General features: G+C 40.4%; 1 protein-coding gene across 3 annotated transcripts in view; it reads left to right on the forward strand.

Annotated features, from left to right (window-relative positions):
- Positions 1 to 23,215, forward strand: part of GHR (growth hormone receptor) — a 128,279-nt gene that overhangs the window by 82,202 nt on the left and 22,862 nt on the right. Inside the window, exon 1 of one of the 3 annotated variants that reach the window (XM_032993099.2) lies at positions 10,968 to 11,172. The exons of the other annotated variants lie outside the window; for them this stretch is intronic. Coding sequence (XP_032848990.2) covers positions 11,169 to 11,172 — 4 coding nt within the window. The 5' untranslated portion in view covers positions 10,968 to 11,168. Of the gene's footprint in view, positions 1 to 10,967; positions 11,173 to 23,215 lie in introns of those variants that run through there. 3 annotated transcript variants of the gene reach the window in all.

The following is a 23,215-nucleotide window of genomic DNA, read 5'->3' on the forward strand; positions in this document are numbered from 1 at the left end:
GCCTATAGTAGTGTTCCACTAGTGTTATACTAGCCTATACCAGCATTATAAATTATATTCACCAATATTTCACTATAAATAAAATAGTTTAGTAGTAGTAGTAGTACAGCTTGTTATGATAAATGATTTTTACAAAACTCTTCGTGTCTTCATATACAGTGCAGACTTGGTAGCAGAACCATGTATATAGATAAAAACAACCACAGCGTATGCTTCTTATAGAGGACCCTTGTGCTTGAGAATATCAAATACTTAATAGAGATAGAATCACAACAGTCTAGATATCTAGATATAGAATCACAGGAACATGTTTAGTGAGTATTATTTTTGTTTAACTGCTGAGGGAAACAGAGGTACAGAGAAACAGTAATTTTCCAGAAATCTTCAGGATAGTGTGATGATTAAGAATATGGAAGCTTGGCAGAGGAAAAACTGTAAAACCCTAATAGAGAAACAGGTTTCTCATTTTACTGGGTTTTGCATTTTTCTATTACATTAGTAATAAATGTAATATTTTTAAACTATGCACTATACTGATAGATCATGATCCAATAATACTGTGAACAACCTTTTTTGACTTCTCAGTTACTGGAAAGGAAGACCTTTCCATGTGTACACAAGTCAAATCTGGTGTTTTGGGAAGGGGTGGAAGAAAATTTCTCCTGTGTTTGTTTTTATTTTATGTTTTCCTTAGCTTCAGATACTATTTCTCTCACTGAAAGCATGAAGTAGAGAGATACTGTTTGTAATGCTGGTATCACACTCCAGATTTTACTTCTAGTCCACTGAGATACAAAATTCCTGGCAAGTAACATCTTGACAGTTTCACTTACTTACCATATATAATTTATGAGAATACTTTGGCTTTTCTGAGACAAAGAGATGTATTTATGGAATGATATGAAGGATGTCTGCAACCTGAAAAAAATATGCAAAATGTGCACAGAAAAAAGTGTTACGGTACAGATCATGTATAATAATTATTTTAAAAACTGTTAAACAATGGTGAATTCTTGCAGATATGGTCTGTACAGATCCCCATGCCAGGGTGCTTCTTGAAAAATTGTTCAGTGCCACATGAGAAAGGCAAAACATAAAAGGCAGAGGTGTGTGATGATGGGTGAGATTCAAGGCTAGCCACACAGTGGACTGCACTATCGAAAGCATTGCGAGCAGGTCAAGGAAGGAGACCGTTCCCCTCAGTTCCATGCTGGTGTATTGTGTCTGGTTTTCTGTGGGACATCCCGGCAGAAGACTAACAACAGACCAGGATCCAGTGGATGGCCACTACATGGATGGAGGGCTAGAGCACTTGGTGTACAGGAGGCTAAAGAAACAGGGCTTGTTTAACCTGAAGAAAGGGGGTCAGATTTCTGTTTTCTGCTATCATCAGTACAGCAAGGGCTGTTAGATGTAAGGTGGAGTCAGTTACCTCTCGAAATTATGCACACAAGTGGCAGTGGCCACAAGCTGAAACAGCAAACATCCACTTGGACATAAGGAGAAAGTTCTTCCACAGCAAGTGGTTGAGCACTGGAGAATGCTAGAGACGCTGCAGGAACCCTGCCTTTGGAGATATTCAACAGGGACTTGAGCAAGGGCCTTAGCAGCCTGATCTAACTTTGATGTTGGCCTTGCTTTGCAAGTGAACTAGATAACCATCAAAGAGACTTCCCATTTAAATTATTCTGTGCTTGTGTGATCCCAGACAGGCTGAGATGGTGTGTGGTCAGAGGTGGTGTCTATTGAGGACATGGTAACTAACCATTTCATAAACCGAGAGCAAGCCCTCTGTATAAGGTGGAGTTGTATGTAGATGTGTCCACACATGTTGCAATACTCTTTTAGTAATTCTAGTGACAATTACATCATCTGATATGTATTAAGTTGAAAGGTAGGAACAGCATATCTGTATTCTGAATGAACAACATTCAAGTTTTACTGATTTTCAGTTGCAGTAGTATTTAAATACCTGTAGGAGCAAATTTGCACAAGTGCTCTGTACTGCAATTTATAGTCCTATAAAGGTAATTTATTAATCTCGGACAGAACATTTACATTTCAGAGGATTAAGTATGGCTGTTAGGCCTTCATTTACTTCTGTAAGGCAGTGAGAACCCTTTGCTCCCAACAACACTCAAAATTGAAAGCTGTTCCTGGATTTATTTTACTGAGTGGTGGAAAATTGCCAGGATTGATATGTGGTTCAAGGAAGATAACACTAGAAAATGGTGAACTGTGCTGAAGGATGCCAGTTCTGCCAGATCCATGGCTGAGTGCTCACTGAGCAAAACATGGAAATGCAAACAAAGAAAATGGTAGAAAACCAGAGCAATTGAAGAAGGTGAACTGAGTATGAAACTTTTCTGGAAAAAGGAGGGATAAATGAAGAAGGCTGATACTGCTTTTCCCTGCATATGAACCCAAAATGGGTTCCAGCAAAGAGTATTTTAGGCTTTTTCTTTTCTAGTGGAAAAAAGGAATTTGTAACAACTAAATATTTTTAACACAAAACAACATGACAAGGTATGTAATATTTTTAATTGATGAATACCCAAAGCTTTATATATGAGCTCACTACATACCATAGTCATTCCTATGCTTTTGAAATTTGTATTTCAAGACATAAAATGTATTAATGCTTTGAGTTAGGTTGCCTCCAGAAACAAGCAAACAAAATCTGTTCAGATTTAGAAGATAGTACGTTTCTCACCAAGCTGCATGTGTGATTTGACCTTTCTATCTGCAGTCAGAAGCTGGACAGTCTTGTTTATACTTTGGATAATGATTAAGGATCTTTGTTAAGATGATTCTCTAAAAAGTAGACATATTCCACTCTGAAAACAAATCATGGCTTAAGTCCATCAAGCTCATGATGCCTTGACATGATCTTATGAGCAGACACAACTGGAATCTACATGCAGTATTGTCATGGAAATTAGAGATGTTTGTTTCTATGTCGAAACAGTGAGCCCTAACTCTGCCTGTCATAACTAGTTGCTGATTTATAACGTTTGTTCTGGATATGATAAGCTGTTCCATTTGTCAACAGGACTTAGAGTTCTCATAATCATGGCCGTTCCTTCTTGACGAGTGGCACCATTTTTTACTGACAGAGGCACGAGTATTTAAAATAATGTTTTGCATATTTGTTTCTTTAGTGAGGAATAGTAAAAGGTTCTGGGGAGACAGTAAGGTTTACTGTTGGAAACACACTTTGTGGATTTAGAGATGTGCAGCTATCATTTTCCTAGTCTTGCTGCCAGATGTCGGAGAGGCCTGTTTCCAAATGTTATTATGGTGAAAAACCTGCAGTGAATCAGCAAAATTTCGTATATTGTTCTACGAATATCGATTTTCTAGCTCTGTTGTCAACTGTATAAAACTCTTTGGAATAAGACAAAAAGAAGACTAGTATATGAAGAAGATAAGGAAAAATTAAACATAATTTGGCCACTAGATGGAAACGGAAGCAGCAGGTGTGTATATGTGTTAACTATATTTTGTTTGCATATTGACCTGATGATTTTAATCTCTTGTCTTCACATAAATATAGAGAGAGTAAATAAAATAATTTCTAGTATTGCAGTTCAAGTCAAGAATGAGCTAAATATCCTGTTACTTTGCTCTGGTATGTTTGCAAAGCCTTTTAAGCTAATGTAGGTTACAAGGGCTTTCTCGGCCATTGTGCACATTTGCTGACATTTGATAACTTTGTCTGCTGTTTCTGTTCCATGGTGACGTACTATAATTTTTGGCTGGATTAGGCAGTTTGAAGTTGTTGTTCAGCCTGTGCAAGCCTAGACAGAGTTTTAACAACTGTTGATAGAAAAGGTCTGTCATAGACAGGTATGTGGAAAAATGCCAGTCTGACTGGAAGTTCAAAGGAAGGCAAAAGAAATCACTTTCCAGCATCTTGGGAAGAAACCTGAATCTGTCTGCACATATACGTTGACCTTCTGGAGAAGGTTAACAGGTTTTTTTCTTAATGTTTTAGTGTGTATAAAAATTAATAGAAATGGACTGAAAAGGTGTTTCTAACTTGCAGGCTTCCTTTCCCTGCCGAAGAGCCTCATTCTCAAACCAGGCTAAATATCCCTCCTAATGAGTAGCAGATGCAGCAGTACATGCACAAGCGTGTGTCAGGACATTTGGAAATCATAGCAGAAGGTACTGTGCCAGATAGGAAAGGAATATGTGAAGCTGAAGCAGGGAGTTGTTAGGAGAGTTCAACAGTTGTTTTGTAAAGATAAGGAGGGAAAGGGGACAGCTGTTATGGGTTTTTAGGTAACGCTGCAAATCAAGCACATGACGCTCACTTCTCTTCAGTGGCAGTCTTCATCTGTTATTTAGATATGTCAGAAATGCATAGGAATTAAAGAGACACTTCCACAATTGATCTTCAAAAATATACTTATAACATTTAGAGATTTTCTTCCTGTTCCCAAATCCAGAAGCTTTTTAGCAGTGTCATGTCCACATTTTCATTTTCCATTTTTTCTCATGCTATTATATTGTTGTGTAAAAGAGGCAGCCCAACTGCAGAGATATTAATTACTATTCCAAGGCAGACAGGAAAACTTCCTGCTACAAAGAGTACAGAGGCAGACAGAATTAAAGAGAAAATATTTTTATATCACCTCTTTTAGCAGTGCTGCTACTGTACTGTTATTATTTTTACTACTTCTGTCAATGTTAAAAATAGATTCATAGACAGTATATGTTTAATTTAAATTGTTATTGGGCCCCTAAATGTTCTTGTACCAATCTCAACATACTTAGCCCTTCAATTTCAAATGCATCATAACGCTAATATTCAAAGTATTCTTTTGTTTTAATGTTTTTTATTATTATAATGTCCTCACTATGCTGGAGAAGTTGTCATCAGCTGCTGTTTCCCAAGGGCTGTTGGATTATTTGATGAGCTTCTGTGTAGACACCACTTGAAACAAACTGACCAGCATTCAGTCACAAAGAGTGTTTCCAATTCCTAAGTGTAGAAAGTGATTAATGAGACTTTCTATTCTGAAAGATTTTTGAGAAGTGCATCAACATCATCTCATTTCACAGAAATATGTGGCATTGCTATAAGTGCAATATTCTAACAGAAAGGGATTGCAACTGAGAATCTGTAACACATACTAACACCAAACACGCTTTATGTTGTTTCTTTTTAGAGTTACCAAACTCCTCAGGATATTTTCTACCTAATATCTATATTCTTACATAAGCTTTATTTTTTTAACCTTATTATAAAACATGCCTGCAGACACTGCCCTGTACTCTGCTGTAATTATTGCCCTGATTTACTAGTTCACTAGCAATCATTTTCTTTAATGAATCATGAAGGATCCACAAAATGTATTCATAATATTTATTTTACTGTTGTTAAGTCAGTCTGTTCTTGTGGGATTGTGCAATCTGGAGAGCTTTATAAATACTTACAAATATTGCTGAGAAGCTGGAGTCAGTCCAGCGCAGAGCCGCTAGTATGGTTAGAGGGCAGGAGCACACAATATACAAAGGCAAGCTGAAGAAACTGGGTTTGTTTTCCATTACATACAGGAGCTTTTATGGACAGGCCAGTTTATTCTGAGAGCTACACACAAAATAGCAAGGGGCAGTGGTCACAAACCGCAACAGAAGATGACCCATTTGAACATAAGGGAAAAATTCTTCCTCTGTGAGTGGAGCAGATTTTGCTGGAGAAGCCACTGGATCTCCATCTTTGGTGATACTTGAAGCAGGACAAGGCATGGCCCTCAGCAGCCTGATCTAAGTTTGACAAGGGCCCTGCCTGGACTATGAAGTTGAGCTAGATGACCCCCAGAGGTCCCTCCTAACCTAAATTGTTCTGTCGTTCTCATAAATAAATGCATCATAAATAAGCGCAACTTTGTGTGCTTCTCTGTGCCTCCAAGCTCACTGATGATAGAATGACTGTAGGCAGTGTTGCTAACACTTTATGTGATTGCGACTGCCTAAGTCGTCCTACTAAAATGTTCCCAGTTGCCTGTAGCTCGCCAGGGAATTGTCTTTTACTGTGTTTGTGAAAAATATGCTCACATTTCAGTACTCCTGCAAGAATTCTCAGTTTTGTGTGTGTGCTCAGTAGAAACTTGCTTGCACTTAGTAACCGAAATCTCCAAAGAGCATGACATCAGTTTGGTTAGGCTCTCCCAGCAATTAGCACTGACGAGCCTGCGTGTGCTGCCGATGGAGGATGTCTGAGCACGCTCTGTCCCAGGGCTGCAGAGGCGAAGTGGAGTTTCTCTTAGCAGCCACAGCCAGCTGCTGCGGGCTGGGATGTGGCCAAGCCCTGGAAATGAGAGCAGGAAGCCTGTCTCCTGTGTGCGTTCAGTGACCCCCTTGTTGGTGCCAAGGCAATGTGGAGGAGGGAATAGGTTCAAACTTAGTGGGGACAGGAACTAAACTGGGGGAAAGGGATATGGGCAGGAGTTGTATTTATGCAGCTGTGTAGATGTGAGCTGAAGGAGTCTCAGTGGCCCCATAGGTGCCTGTCTGCATTACCTACCTGCTTGCATGCCTCTGGGGCTCCTTCCTGGAGTGACCCTCTCCATATTTCAGGATAAGCTTCCTAAAAGTATTGCAACTTTGTTTGGATAATCCTTTAGAATAAGCTTACATGTGGTGCAGTTGGACCCACCTCTCTGTATAGCCTCTTCCTGTGTTACCTGCTGCTGGCTTGTTAACACCATGCAGATTCTCCCTAAACATGATCTGGCATTGCATAACTCCAGGGCAGATGTGTTTGGCTCACAGCAAGAGACATGCAGTCCTGCATCCAGGGGCATGCTGCAGTGAAGGACAGCAGGTGTGATGGATATGCAGCCAAGGAACTAGGTTGGGATAATTTAGACCAGAACAGCAGCTTGCTGTGTTGGAGGACAACTGTGCCAAGCAAAGGAAAGATTAGTGTTGTCTGAACAGAGAAAGTGGGACAGAGCACAAGAGGTTGAAGAATGGATCCTGTGATAAGGACAAGAAGTCAGAAGCAAATGACAGGTTTGTGCTACTGAGACACAAAGGATCACACTGACAAAGAATGCACACAAAAGCTCTACATAAGCCCTACAGCCTAATTTCTTCCAGAGCCTGAATTAGAGCTGGATTTCTTCGTCTCATCAGTCTGCTGCTTCATACTGAAGAGATTCAAATCTCAGTGGCAAAGCATGTGTCCAAGCCAGCTATGGAGCGCCAGCAAGCAGGCCTTTCCCATCCAGGCAGTGTTGTTGTAGTTGGCATTCGGGAAGGTTGGCTTATATTTATTGAATATTTTCTCCCTATGTACATACGTCTTTTTTCCACTGTGCACTAGAGCTGCAGAAAGAAAACGTCAGTCTGCTGATTACTGAGATTCATCCAGGCACTGCACCAGAAGTATACCAGTTTGGTCTCATTAGAAGCAACAGATGAGCACTTTAAGGTGTTAAAAAGTGAATGTTTTATTACATTTCTTTTCTCAATTTAGGCTGAACAGGCCTGTATTACATTTTGTAGAAGAGTCCCAAGGGGAAATTGTCTAGGTACACTCTGTTCAGCATGAGTAAGCATGGTAGAGCAAGTCCCACCCTGTGTTCATTTCATAATGAGTTTGTGTCTGTCTTAGTACAAGTGGTAAGGCTTACATTGCTCAGGAGTCACTGTGATCCTGGCATTTTTAATCTATAAGGCAGCTTTCTATAAAAGCTGTTGAAATATTAATGTCTATTCAACGTACATTTTCCATGAACTTAAAAGATGGTTTTCATAGAAGTCTGTGTCAACAAGACATTTCTCACTAGGACACCTGTGACAAAAAGCAAATCCATTTATAAATTCTGTAACAAATGGCTAAATGCTTCAACAGCTGCATTATACAAGGCGTTTAGAAAGAAAGACAAGGGCTCTGTGGCAGCAGCGTGGAGGGGGCTTTTCAGTATTTTAGGGACTTGGTAGCTTTTCATTTGTAATACCTGTGAGGTTCATGTGATGTGTTTATTGTTGGATATTTAAACGTGCTTCAGTAAGTGCTCACGGTCACATAGCAGAACTGTAGTTCTCATGGGCCCTTCTGTACTTCAAATTGCAAAACAGTATTCACACAAATGTTTGCCAAAATGCATTTTCTGACTTTTAGGTAGATGAGTTCTGTTGTCTTGGTAGCAAAAGCTCAGTGTTCCCTGTGGAGCAGGCAGCACAATTGTCGGATGCACCCTAATTATACTACTTCAAGATGCCAAAGTAGATCCCTTCGTAATTTTTTTTTTTTTTTCCCCCCTTGGATTGAGCTGAACTAGCCAATTTCCATCCTCCCACTTCAAGAGGTTTGCTGGGAACTTATGGCCCGGAACAGAAAACAGAGCTGCGCCCTGGGACTGTGCTGGGGTCTGTCTGTCCCTCAGCAGCAGCCTGCCCTCCTGGGCATTCGGCAACAGTGCAACAGGCGCTTCCACATTCACCCATCAGGGGCGGTGTTGAAAATCAACTCACAACTGCAGTCAAGAAGTGGGAGATATCAAAGAGAAAAGGAAGGAAAATAAGTGTAGAGGGAAAGCACCTTGAGGAAAGAGCCAGGGAATTCATTGGTGAAAGGAAAGAGTTCGGGGAACAAAAGAGGGGACAAGAAAAGACAAAAAGGGGAAAATGGAAAATGCAGAAGGATTTCTATTGCTGGGTTAAGCGATAAAATCTGAGACCCTCATTGCTCTGAAACAGGGAGTTACTATATAAGCACCCATCTGGGAATGTAGCCAACATTGGGGCGGTCTAAACTATATTCCCTGTTTAGTTTATGGGTAATGTAATTTCTTTACTCTTTTTTACAAAAGAAGGCAGAATGCTGTAAGGGAGGATATACCAAACTGTAAGGGAAGGCAGCTTAATAAAGCCCTTCAGCATGTAGTCATTTAGCACCAATAAGACTGATATTCCTGACCTTGTGAAAAAAATGGGAATTTGTTCTCTGATCTTCCCATCATGAGAATTTTAGTTATCCTCTTTCAGCAAACAGCTTTAAAAATCCCAACGTTGCCTTTCATTTGACTCTTACCTACCTAAGAGTCTGGCACCAAGCGTGCTCAGTTTCCACTGAAATATATGAAAATTAATTGTGCACTTGGATAAGGGTTTGCACTAATCACATTTTCTTACTAGTGTGTCTGTGGCTCTGCTGCACTATCACACATCTCTCACAAACAATACCATGCATTTGATTCTTCAGAACTTGAGAGGTATTTTTGGCTCTCTCACAGTTTACAAATGTACAAGCCGTGAGGGCCCCTCCCCTTTGTTGAACCCCCTGATTCATCTCTCAGACTGATCATGGTAAATCATCAGAGGCTAGATCCCAAAAGCTGTACATCTTCTGCCTTATCTTCATGTGTAGTGAAGAAGTCAGAGAGAGTTAATGCTGCATGAACTGTTCTGCAAGATTTATGAGGCGGGTGTTGGGAAGGGGAGTGGGGGAGGAAGACCATAACCCGCAATAGATAAATCATCTTCTATCTCTCTCTAGTACAATCTCAGCAGCGGAGTAAGCACATGACAAAAATTCAGGAAATATTCTGCTGCTTCAGTTCTTCTTTAAAGTCGCTGTTGCTTTTCACAGCTCTGCCTGCAGAGCATGCTAAAAACTGTATGCATTCTGGTAACTGAGAAATTAATAGGCATTTTTTTCACAAGGTCAGGAATATCAGTCTTATTGGTGCTAAATGACTACATGTTGAAGGGCTTTATTAAGCTGCCTTCCCTTACAGTTTGGTATATCCTCCCTTACAGCATTCTGCCTTCTTTTGTAAAAAAGAGTAAAGAAATTACATTGCCCATAAACTAAACAGGGAATATAGTTTAGACCGCCCCAATGTTGGCTACATTCCCAGATGGGTGCTTACATAGTAACTCCTAAGCGAGCCTGAGAGGTGTCATTTGCAGACCAGAGACAGGGTAGAGTTCAAGAGAAGAGGACAGGACTTTACACCTTTTTAAACTGTGTATTTCATGCTATCCTTGCCATACTCCTCTTTCTGAGCTCTCGGTACATACATTATATGTAACTCACATTTCCATATGGCAGTAAAATGGAGTAGCAGTTTTTGGCGCAGAGCTATGAACTGACATGAGCTTGTGCAGTATTTTTTGACTAAAAGCAGAAGAGAAAGTTGGTATCATGTTTGTGTTACATAGTGTGGCTTGCTAAATTAGTTAGTTAATCACCAGGGATGACAAATGACAAAACTAGGTTGATGGATGAAATAAAGTCCAATTTATTTTATAGAAGAAGAACTGTTTTAAACCACCATTGGTTGATACTCATGTCTATCTTCCTTGCAGGCTTCTCTTTTCAGAAGTATTGTAAAACAGTGCCAAGGAAGACCTAAAGTTCCTTTAGCCCTGTATCCTATCTCCTGTATCTTCAATGGTTGCTTAATAAATGCACAGTGAAGAGCAGGAGAATGGAGCAAGCACTGAATATTCTGCCTTTCTCCAGTGATGCGTGTCTTGGGGGAGTTTGGAGCCAGAGGTGGTGCCTTGATATTTATTACCTTTGAATATTTTTTCCTCTAAAGTTGACAATTGTCCTCTTGAACATACAGATGTATAACATTTTAGGATCCTAAATGCCATGTAATAAGGACTTTCACAGCTCATCTACAAGTTGAGTCGAGAAACTTGTCCTTTTATTCCTTTGAACTTGCTACTTTTTAGTTGCATTAGCTACCCCCATTTTTATTTTTTTTTTCATTTCAAGAGACAGTGAATAATCAATCCCAGGTCATCTGTTCTTTCTAGTTTTGTAGACCTCCCTACTAAGCTGTTTCTTTTTCCAGACTGCAAAGTCCTAGCTTATGTAATCATTAAAAATCTGTTCTTCAGCTTTTTTGATAGGTTTGTCTGAAAACAATTTAGGATAGGAAATAATTTTCCTTTCCAACTCTGCTGAAGGGAGAGAAGAGGAGATGCGTATGTGTGTCCACGCATGTGTACGTGCACTCCCGCCCTCCGCACCGTGGTGGTTTCATCCTCAGAGGTTAACTCCATTGTAGGACTCGCACAGTGCAACTGACTGTGGACAGACCAGAGCGTGGAGAGCCCCATCGTGCAAATCCAGTGCTGTCAAACATGACAGTGGCTGTTTGGAAGAAGTTTACAGGCTCTCTGCAGTGATAATGGGTAATGGCTCTTTAACTTACCTTCTGCAAGGCAGTATTAGAGATATTTCTTCTTTGTAGTGCTGCTCCTTTAGATGCTTAAGCAACTGATACTTTAATCTGCTCTCAGTTGACACAGTTTGAAAAGGGCTTGGCACTTTTATGAGAAAAAGGATCCTGATTTGAGCTCAAAATATTTGCTGAGTGATTTCTAAAAGAAGAAAACTTGTAAAAACATGTTTGATTTATAGTTTGGTGAGACATACTAGGCATGTTCAGGGGCCAGGTGTAGATTAATCTGTCAGCACTTTGCCACTGTCGTAGGCATTTCCAACATGTGCCACCATGTTCTGTGCCCTCAGGACTCAAAAGGGATGACTCCTGGGTTTGGTTTCCCAGCTCAGATAACAGCACAAACATCTCACCAACAGACCAAGACCTATGCTGACCTACAATAGCATTATATAAGCAGTCACTTTAATAAAAGTAATAGGTCTATCTGCGCCTCATGTGATAACATTATGCCCCATGCAAGGGGCCAGGGCAAATTTAGGCACACTATGAAGCCCTCAGTATGGTACTTAATGGAGTTGGGGCAGACTTCCACAAGATGATGGTGTGTTCCACCAGAGTACCTAGCATGAGCAAACCATTTTCTCTAATCTGTTTAGGAATAGCTAAGCTGTTTCAAATGGAGACTTTCATAAAAGACAGGTGCCTGATGCTGAGATTGATGACTTCACTTCAAATGAATAAATTATAGCAAAGCATCAAGCAATTGAATACTAGATTTTATAGTGGGATGTGTAAGGAAGACTTAGCAGATGGCATTGTTAGCTTTGCTACTGATATATACTTTATTTTAACATGTTTCTGGCATCTTATATCTCTGTTCTGTCATGTGGATGTTCTGTCTACTCACTCTACTCTCACTACTATCCCCATCTTCTAGTAATTTTTATCTCATATGCTAAGATAAAGTCCCAAAAACTACTTTTGAGCTTTGGTTTATAGTTATAGGTGCAGTCTCTTGACTACCATAATTTTCCTTTTTTTCTGCTTTGGAATGTTCTGATTAATTTGGATGCTTACCTCAAACTTAGTCATCTAGAAATGAACCTGGAAATTTAAAAAGGTATGTATCAGTATTTGCCATGTTCTTAGGCTCCTGGTTTCATTGGAACAATTTATACTTTGAAAGTGATCTTTTCAATGATAGTTTGACATTTCCATCTATTCTTCCTGGTAGAACTAGAATGTATAGTTGAAGGATACAAAAAATTTAAATAATTTAAAAATTAACTTCAGTTTTTCAAATTTCAAATGAAGCTGGGTAGTAAGCTTATATAAAACTTCATGGTAGTGTTATTTCCTAAGCTAGCTTGCTTATTCCTCTTTAATATATGTGTATCTCAGATTTGTTGGAGCCAGAATTGCCGGAGCTGGTTATACTGTCAACACAGAGATGTTATCCAAAATTTCAGGTTCATTTAATCAATAGAAATTACTCTCCGCAAGTCTATGTGTGGCAAGTGCAAACCATGCAAGCTGATTTCTTTTGCCTGTTATGCTCATTCGTCTGGAATGCTGCTATACTCACACCATGAATCAAGGCAAGGGACTGAATGGATTTCTGCTTGAGGCTCCTACTCCATACCATGTGCCCTCGCATCATTTTTAAGCTGTTCAGAATCACTGGCACTCAGCTTTAGACACTTCATAAGGAGCAAAGCTGGTTGTTTGTTTTGTTTTTTCCCTGAAATAAGCATTCTGTTGCCAGTGAAAGAATTGGCCTCATCTGTGCCTGGCTGCTTGCTCCCAAACCTTCACTGCTGCCTCACACATGCTGGCACAAGGTTTTTTGCAGTCATATGGGAAGCTGGTTTGAGGAACCTATTTGGCTGGAAAATGCTCCTTTTTATCCCGCAGTGTTAGCTGTCACCTGCTGCCCTTCCCTGGTCCGAGGTACCACCTGGTCCTACAGGCTTTTGAAGCCCAGGAGCCTCCTTCCTCCCATGGCATGGCCAGCTGTACCTGCTGCAGGAGTTGACTGAACTGCAGTCAAGGAGGAGAGATGATTATCTCCAGGTAGCAGAGCAGTATCTTCAGATGGCAGATTAGAGCACCTCATCTCTTTCCTTAGGGGCATCAATTAAGCTCTTTGATGTTAGAAGGCAAGAATCTATGTCTTCACACCCAGAAAACATGCCAAGTAGCCCAGGGAGAAGAAAAGTGGTAGATCCCACCCAGAACAAGGAAGGCTTTGGGGCAAGACTAGTGACACATGTACATAGCACCCTGAGAAGCGTTCAGTGGGGGGAGTTTTGACAACACTGTGCTGAGATGAACAGATGCCAGGCTTGTTTGTAGAGATCAAACACAACAGATTGGAGGATGGAAAGATTCCCTGCACTCCCTTGCTTTGATACCAGCAGAGAACCCACAAAGAGATTACCTAACCTGTAGCTACTCTATATACCATCCCTCCTGCTGAATGTAAATATGTTGTTTTAGGATGTGATTTGATTTATTGTTTAGTCTTCTTAGCTGTATCTTGATATGTTTAAGAAAATCCCTGATAGCATTGGATCCTTCCTGGGCAACCAAGGGACCAAACTGAGCAAGGTCAGTGTAAATGTGCTTCTTGGGAGCCTGACATAATGATAAAACTGCATCAGACAGTTGTATCAAAACTCATTGCTTGTCCTGTAAGTGTGAAGAAGAGTTTTGTGAGCTGTGGATTGTAATCACAGCATTAATTTTATGTTTGGATTGACCAAGAGCAGCAGTATATACCCAGAAATCCTTGGCACTTGTGCTGCAGCACAGAGAACGTGGCTCCTGAGCACTGTCATCAGGATCACAACCCTTCACAGCTCTGTTGTCATAGAATCACAGAATCATAGGATGGTTTGGGTTGGAAGGGAACTTAAAGACCATCTAGCTCCAACCCCCCTTCCACGGGCAGGGCCACCTTCCACCAGACCAGGTCACTCAAAGCCCCGTCCAACCTGGCCTGGAACCCTTCCAGGGAGGGGGCAGCCACAGATGCTCTGGGCACCCTGTGCCAGGGCCTCACCACCCTCACAGGGAAGAATTTCTTCCTTATATCTAATCTAAATCTACCCTCTTTCAGTTTAAAACCATTACGCCTTGTCCTATCCCCTAACCCCCTCATAAAGAGTCCCTCCCACCTTCCCAGTATCCCCCTTTAAGGACTGGAAGGCCGCTCTAAGGTCTCCCCGAAGCCTTCTCTTCTCCAGGCTGAACAACCCCAGCTCTCTCAGCCTGTCCTCACAGGGGAGCTGCTCCAGCCCCTGATCATCTTTGTGGCCTCCTCTGGACCCCCTCGAGCAGGTCCATGTGCTTCTTGTGTTGGGGGCCCCACAGCTGGACACAGCGCTGCAGGGGGGTCTCACGAGAGCAGAGCAGAGGGGCAGAATCCCCTCCCTCGACCTGCTGCCCACACTGCTCTTGATGCAGCCCAGGACACGGTTGGATTTCTGGGCTGTGAGCACACATTGCTGGCTCATGGTCAGTTTTCCATCCACTAACACCCCCAAGCCCTTCTCCACAGGGCTGCCCTCAATCCACTCATCACCCAGCCTGTATTTGTGTTTGGGATTGCCCCGACCCATGTGCAGGACCCTGCACTTGACCTTTTTAGCCTGTCCAGGTCCCTGTGGATGGCATTCTTTCTCTCCAGCCTGTTGACCACACCACACAGCTCGGTGTCATTGGCAAACTTGCTGAGCATGCGCTCAGTCCCACTGTCCATGTTACCAACAAAGAAGTTAAACAGCACTGGTCCCAACACATTGTCCATGTCCTTGTCTCACAACTGTTACCATTTCTCTTCCTCTGTAAGATCTGGAGACTTTCACAAGACAAAACATATGAAGAGCGTGTCTGCATGTCTGTTTTCTCCAAGTCCTGAAGTCATAAAAGGAAGTTGAGAGGGGAGTTGTAAAATACAGACAGAATTTTCTGTCACCAGTGGGGCCTCTGTTTCTGTGTCAGTCACTCTTGTTTATTATTTTACTCCTCTGTCTCAGGGAAGAAGGGTGAGCTTAAATATTGTAAGATAAAAGAAAATTACTGAGTATATATACTTGAAGATTTTTTTTTTTTTTTGTAAACTAAACTGAGAGGTACTTCAGATCCCTGTTGTTTCAGTAAAGATAAAGAGATCTGTGTAGTTGCCTGGACACTGTCAGATGTGGTCCATGTTTCTGTTTACCTTTTCAAAAGAAAAAGCTCTAAGAGCAGCTGGAGAAAGAAATATTTTAATGTATATTAAATTACCAATATTTTTTTCCTATTTTGAAATTAAAATAGTATTATTTATATTTTTATTGTCTTGGGCCTGACTCTGTGCTGTGCTAGGTCTGCACACAGTAGCTAATCATACATCCTAATGCCATATCCTATACAGGCATAGCAGAAGTTATTTGCATTTTATTTCTGGAGTAACCATCAGAATGTGATGTCTCATGTCATTCAGTGTAGTTTTGTCTTGGTCACTGACATAAACAAGGTGACAGGAACACTGGAGTTTGCCATAAACTCAAAACTTTGCAGATTTTGATGCTGACTTGAGCCTTAAACAGCCACTGTACAGTTTGCATATTCCCTCTGGAGATCTTTATTTGCGGCGCAGTGCTGAGTGTTTCAGAGTAGGTAGAAGCAATCAAGATAGTCTCTCTGTGCATATTTATTTTTTCCAAATCATAAGTCCCTGTTCTAGCGTCACTTTTAGCACAGCTATAAAAGGAGAGGGATGGAAGTCACAGGAGGGGCCTTGCTGAGGGACCTCCAACTCAGCTTTGCAGGCCATGGGGAAAACCCTGTAACACTTGCCTCGCTCAAACCAGGAGGATTTCAAGCTGAAGAATTTGTCTCTAGAGATGCAAATAAGCATCCCAGCTTGAAGTACTGAGCTCAGCTTTCCTGAGGCTAGTCTTGCGCTGAGAGCAGCATTCACTACTAACAAACGTCTACTGAGGAAGGGATTTTTAGTGGAAATAGTGTTGTTGTTTTGTTAATCTTTACTGCAGTGTTTTAGGAGACAAAGCCATGTGTTCCACAGTCTGGAAGATTCAATGTTAACAGCTGATGTAAACCTGTCTGACCATTGGTCATTCTGGCCTCAAAATCAGTGATGAAGAGCAAACATTGTGGGCTTTTATTGATGGGTTTGCTTCTTAGACATGCCAGTAAGTGCAAATAGGTCTGAAATGTTGCAACATGCTTTACAAACTGTTTGCTTTTGGCATCTAGTCTTTTTCCTCTGTTGTGAGCTTTTTGAGATCCAGTCTTTCACTGTAGCTTCTGCCTTTCCCTTGTGTTTCTTGAATGTCTAGCTTCCACAGAAAGATTTTGCTCTTTCTTTTTATCTGTTTTCATTTTAAAATCATTTTGTAGCTACCCAGAATAGCAAAGATTGAGTCTTCTGAAAGAACCAGTGTTTGCTTCAGATGAGGACTTTTTTGTCTGCTACTGACAGCTTGTGCATAAGCCTAAGCTGGTTCTTAAGGCAAATGCCAATTTGTGAAGGTTTTACTTTCTGATTTTTTGGAAAAACAGAATAAATATTACTCATGGCTGTAATACAGAAGAATTAATGTCACTTAATCCAGTTGAATAGCCACATGTGTATATTTACATATGGGCTTTTTGGCCATAGACAGGTGTATGTCACTGATATCTTACCTTCTTATCTTCTTCTGTAGAATTATTTAGCTAATCTCCAGCCATAGCTCCTGGCCTCTCTGACAATCAGCCAAGCACTCATCCAAGCATTCATTTCACCAAGTAAGGCAGCGGGGAGCGCTGGCCTCCCTGGTGCTGTCAAGTTTGTGTGAGGCCATCCCTCGCTGTCCAGATTTGGAAAATGCTTTGAGTCACCTACCCTTGAGATCAGCTTGGCACCGAGCGGCCGTTCCCCTCGCCCCGCTCCGCCGCTCTCTGGGGTGCGAGACGGCAGCAGCCACAGCGCAGGGCCGCGGCGGGCTGCCTCCAAAGTGGGGGGACGGGGTGGCTCCGCGCCTGCGTGTGAAAGAAAACACCCTTCCCACGCGGGGACGGGCGGCTCCAGGCCCTGGTCAGGCAAAAGCAAACCTTTCGTTGCACATACAGCTCTTTGGGATAGAGAGTCGCAAAATTTAGGTTCATTTTTAGTATCTGCTTAGCAGTTGCTTTCTATAGCATGCATTTAAAAAGAAGCAGCTTCCAAGTATAGGTGTCGTTAGGATTTATAGTTCATGGCTTTGGGTTTTTGTCTTCTTTCTGTGCTCATTTTTTTCCTTTTTTTTCCTCTGCCTTTTTCTGCCTACTTATTCTGGGTTGCTTGGAGCTCAGCATAACATCTGAAATGACTGAAAATACGGGGATATTTAAAGGTTAGATGAGGAGTTCAGCACTATAAATCTCAAGGTAAAGATTCTACAACAAACTTTGACAAGTTCTGTTGAAACATGGGCCACAATGTATAATTCATACCACCTTTCCAAACTTGCACTAGCCTTGCAGGGCCATCAAGATTTAGCATTCGCTTAAATAAACTGAGACAGTATGATTTAGTGTATAATCAAGAATTGGATCTAAGTAAAAGGGTGATATTTCACAAGGTCACTCTTGTTGCTGTAACAAAAGCAGCTGTCTGTACAGTGAAAGAATGGGAATAATTAAGAAGACTTTCTGAACCCAGTTAGAATTGCAATCAAGAAACATAGTATACTATGGAAGATATGGTAAGTTAGTCATCATAAACATTAGTTTTTCCCTCTTCAGATACTACTTTATTGTTAAAATCTGATCAAACATGTAATTCATCTTTCGTTTCAGCAGATTTTGTTTTCTTTAAGTATGTTACTGACAATGAGCCAAAGCTGATTAGTTTTCCTTTAATTTTCTTCCACATAATGACATTGCACACTAGTTGCTATAATCAGATATTTGCATTTACTTCTTGCCCTAATGTTTTCTAATTCTAGTCTTATCATTCAGTCTGTTTTCTTAAATTATATCAATATGTCCTTACAATTATCCTTATAAATACTGTATCTAACATTTCAAATGTAAGAGACATGTAAGGCAGTGTATTTTATTTAAAAAAAAAAAAAATCACAACTAGGAAAATCTCATGAACAATTTATGTATATTACTGCTGAGAATGTTTTGGATTTCTGTGAGCAATTAAAAAATTTACAGTTGATATGTGTCCATAGGCATTAGAATCTAACAGCTTGTACCATAGGAAACTCTACACTTAGCATCATAGTAAAAACCTGTATTTCAAAAACGCAGGAAGACTCAAAGATCCCTCAGAAATGGTATGATAAGAATGAACATATGCTTATTGTAGATTACTAAAATTCTACCCTTTAAAAATTTGAAAAATACTGCTATTGAAGTCTTCATGTTGAAAAAGAAGGTAACATCCTTCTTTATTGAGGTCCACTGCATTTGGACCTACCAGGACTAATGCAAAAGACCTGTGGCTATGTGGCATCATGATAACATCTATGATGAGACCTCCTTAAAGAAACATTCTGAGGGAATTTCTTAGAGAATTTGAAATATTCTGAGCAAAACTGGTAAACCACGTGGCATGTGAAACAAGACTGCCAACATTAAATGTATAAGGAAATGATAGAATAACTTTCTACACAAAACAAAACTGGATCTTGGTTTTGTTTCTCTCTTATACTTGTATAAATCTATTTTACCCACTGATGTTGATTCATACAATAGTAAAACTGGCACCAATTAGAGAGGAATTTTTCACCGAAGTGGAACAATTTTCTTAAGTAAAGCTTAATATAACCACTCAGGGGTGTTCTCACATGAATTATCCTCATAGCTAGTTCTATTTAGTGTTTTAAAGACAAGACTAACCCTCTTGCACTCATCATTTGTTTCTGTTCACCTGTAGAGGGGGTGAATGAATCATTTAATCCCATGTGCCTCAGTGCCAAAAGTGTAATTTTGGTCATTTTGTATAATTATATCTTGCAGTTGTTGCTGAGGAAATGGTGTGATTATAAATTTATTCTTGAGACCTATCTCTGTAGCAAACTTTCTCTTACTGTGCAGGGGTGTAGATGGAATCACAGTTGCTGAGACCATAGTCAAGATAACAGAAATCTGACTAAATACATGCAGGTGGTCTGTGGGCTGGTGTAAGCTTAATTTTCTTTTACTAAGTCATTGGAGCAAAATGAACAGAACCACTGCCAGCTTAAATGGTGCATTTGTTGCCACTTACAAAATAGGGGGATACTGAGAGAAAAAGGAAGAGAGCAAGGAAAGTTGGGCCAAAAGCGAGGTGACGCATGATTGCTGTGGGGGATGAGTTCTTCAGTACCTGCCTTCAGGCTTTCCAAAGCCACAGCCTCCAGAGCAGGAAAGGTGTATCTCATCCTAATACCTACTGTCAATTTATAGCACATATATCAGTGATTAATATGTGTGTTTAGAAACCCGAATGTCAAGGGAGCTTCCTAACTGATTGGCAATACAGTGTCTGACACGCTAAAGTTGTTGGTGCCAGGATTTTCTGAGTAATCATTTTGGCATCTGTTCTTGCTTCCCACATTCTAAGCTCAGCTGGGGTTCATGTAATGAACCGCTCCCCCCATCTCCCTACTGCAAAAAGTAGATAAATGCATAGGTCACAATAATTTTAGGGAGATTAGGTGTGATTGAATAATAGCTTGAATGAGGGCATGTGCAGGGCTCTTAATGTACTGTGTGTTGAATGTCCAGAACCTGCTGACTTTTAAGTGTGTATTGAAAAGTTACTAGAGGAGAAGGAAGTACTATTATAGATGGTATCTAAGAGCATTTCTTGACTGACCTATGTTTCTTTGATTGTTTTCAAGAATCATCAGGTGTACCCTTATCGTCAGTGCCTATTAGCTTTTTGTTAATCTAAATAAACCTTGAAAACTGTATTGTTTCTGCATGAATGTCACTCAGGGTACTGAGCCCCTCCTTGGCATAGTATCCTTAAAGTCTATGCTTTTGTCAGAAATGGAGTCTTCCTAGGCATGCTAAAGACAATATGACAGTAATTCTAGAGACCTAGGTTGGTCTTTAGTTAACTTGAATGTTTGCTCTGGTTTGTCCAGTTGGGAAATGGCTATGTTTTCAAATGAAAAAAAAAAAAAAAAAAAAAAAGAAAAAAAGAAATAAGGGCTTCCCTCTAAATTCCTTCTATGGTGATTTGAAAAGACTAGAGTATGAAAAGACATTGGAGGAAGACAGGAAACAAGCCAAATGGGAAAGGGCCATTTTTTAGTAATGATCAAACTTCAAATAAATCTCTGGAGCCAATATTTCAAGTACTGAGAAGAGCCCCCAGCACCTCTGTCTGTGACTCTTCCCTGACTAAGCTCTGAAGCCTGGGACTGACAGCACCGGGTTCTCACAAAGAGGCAACTGGTGTTAGGGAAAGTCAAGTTCAGCAGAGGATACATAAAACTGAAATGACTTTTGGCAGTCTTCAGGAAAAAAAAAAAAAAAAAAAAAAAAATTTCCTTTATAAATCTGTCCACTGTTCTTTTGAATATGATTGTTTTGTCCAAATCTCTTTTGCAATAGTAAAATAAGGATGAGTCTGGAGGTTTACCTCAGGCCACTCAGCGCCATACAGAAGATCAGAAGATTCTTTTAGGCTTTTAGCCAGATCACAGAAATAAAAGCTGAAGGAAAGTATGTATTGTTCTGTTAAGCTCAACTCTCTTCTGAGACATGGGTGCTCCCCATTTGCATGTTCTCTAGTGCTTTGTTCGCCCTAGCACTGAATTGCCAGTACTTGGGAGGGGGGGGGATTGTTTTTCTGCTGCTGACTTAATTCCATCAGTCTAATATCACTGTCATGATTTCTCTCTGGTTTGGTATTCACATCATCCTGTGTTTCAGAGTAAGTTAAAAAGTATCCAGCTCAGCAACTTTTCCATTTTGGGAAGAACATCAGATACTCCCTGTTTGTAACTTTAAATGTGTCACATACATTTCCTTTCTTGCGCAAGAGCCCAGCTGGGATCCAAAGCATGTGTGTAACTCATGGCCTTGAGAACTGCTTGGTACTCTGGTTGTTTGGTTGTTTTTTCTAAAGAAAACTAGTTTGTAAATTAGAACGATTTTTACATGATATATCACAATATTGGCTTCATTTCTGACAGTGAATTGTGGAGATTGTTGCTTTATAAATATTACTAAAAGGACGAGCCTGGTAGATCTACAAGAACCCAAGAGGAGGACAGAACTGTTGTCACAGTCATTCTCCTTTTAAAATGCACTAGAAAGGATGCTTACACAAGAACACTGCAAAACTGCAAAGACTCAGGTTCTTGATAAGTTGGAGAATAGAGCAGGAAACAATACTTATATTATTCTCTTAATTTGTTTTTAAAATTTCACTGGATCTTCTTTGAAGCTGCTAACTCATAGTTCATGATTCACTGCAATAATAAAGCTCTGAATTATTGAATGAGCAAACATCCTGGCTACAGCGATCAAATAGACATTCTAAAAAGTACAGGACAAATACTTCACGCCATAATGTTCTAAAATACTCAAATCAATTCAGCCTTCTTTTTGACCCAAGAAAAGATATTATGGTCTAGGTGTGCAAAAAGAGCGAAAATACTGTATAAGCCCCTGTATGTTTCACAGTCTCTGTAAAGATTAAATTGAGTGGTTCTCTTAATGAAGAATTGTGAAGAATGATTATGACTGTCAGTCTTCAGGTATTCAAAGCCACTTACCTTTTTCAGTCATTACTGTCACTGGTCAGAGTACAGGAAGTAACTCCTTGGATTGCTTTGAGGGCTCAGCTTTTGTTCAGTGCACATGCCCTTGTGTCAGGTGGATCTTGTAGCAAGACTTCTCAGAGGAATCTCTGAATAACAGGTCAATAATGTGCCTTGGGGTTTCACTCCAGATGTGTAAGGTAACAAAAGATCCTCCTAGTAACAGCCTTTGGATGCATTTGTCTCCTTAGCTTTCATATTGATATGTTTACTGTAACAGGGAACTTCCCTGTGGACTGAAGAACAAGACTCCATGACAGTCTTCTGTAGAGTGTGAGGTAGAAATTTCTGTCATGTATGCAAGTGTTATTGCACGTAAATCAGGCGGTCATTACTTTGAAAAATGGTTAAAATTTGCAAAAGCTAGAAGTAGCTTGAAAGTTCAACAGTGGGAAGTACAAGAATTTACAGCTTGACTCAGGTCTCCCAAAAGCAGCATAAATTAAAAAGACCGAATGTCAAGAACAAGGCCAGATTGAGTGCTCACATCATTGTGAGTTACTTCATTCAAATATAATGAGGGTGTGGAGGGGGAATAAGTAACAAGAAACATCAAGATGCATTTGTGCATAACAAGCACTGTTTCAGTGATGAAATAAAAAAAAAAAATGTCTGGGACATAATGTCATGGGTAATTGACAATACACAGCTGCATCTGTTTCATGAAACCTGGCAAAGTCATGGCCCTGCTTTTATGGAGCACAGATTATAGTGAACCCCATGATTGAAACCTTGTTAGATTTATGAGGAGGACCTCAGTCTTGCTGTGGCACTGTCATTATTCTGCAGGTGTCCTTAAACAGAGGTGCACTGCGTCACTACTTGCCTGTTTCTTTTTACAGTGTCCTTACAGCCACCTGCTTTCTCCCTCAGTCTCTTACCTCACTATCTCTTCTGGGTGATCCCGGATACATGCAGTTTCTTATCTACACTATGAGGATATGTATGTGCTGAACCAAGAAATTGTGATCTTCACTGTTTAAACTGAGTGACAGTGTGATTGCAGGTTTGCATCAGGTCCCACGTTCCATTTACAGTTTGTCAATATTATGTTTCTTCTGCCTTTACCTCAAGTCTTTTGCTACCCTTTTCTGTCTTCCTCTCATACACACTTATGTGTCCTCTTGTGCTTTCCTTTCCAAACATGTCATCATCTTTTCTCATCCTTTTTCCACACTGTCTTTGTCCTTCTTTATCCTGTGCTCCCTGCTTTTGCTCCCTTTGTCCACTCCCACTGCAGATACT

Source organism: Tyto alba, unplaced genomic scaffold, assembly GCF_018691265.1.
Source record: "Tyto alba isolate M040663 unplaced genomic scaffold, T.alba_DEE_v4.0 Super-Scaffold_42, whole genome shotgun sequence".
NCBI lineage: Eukaryota > Metazoa > Chordata > Aves > Strigiformes > Tytonidae > Tyto > Tyto alba.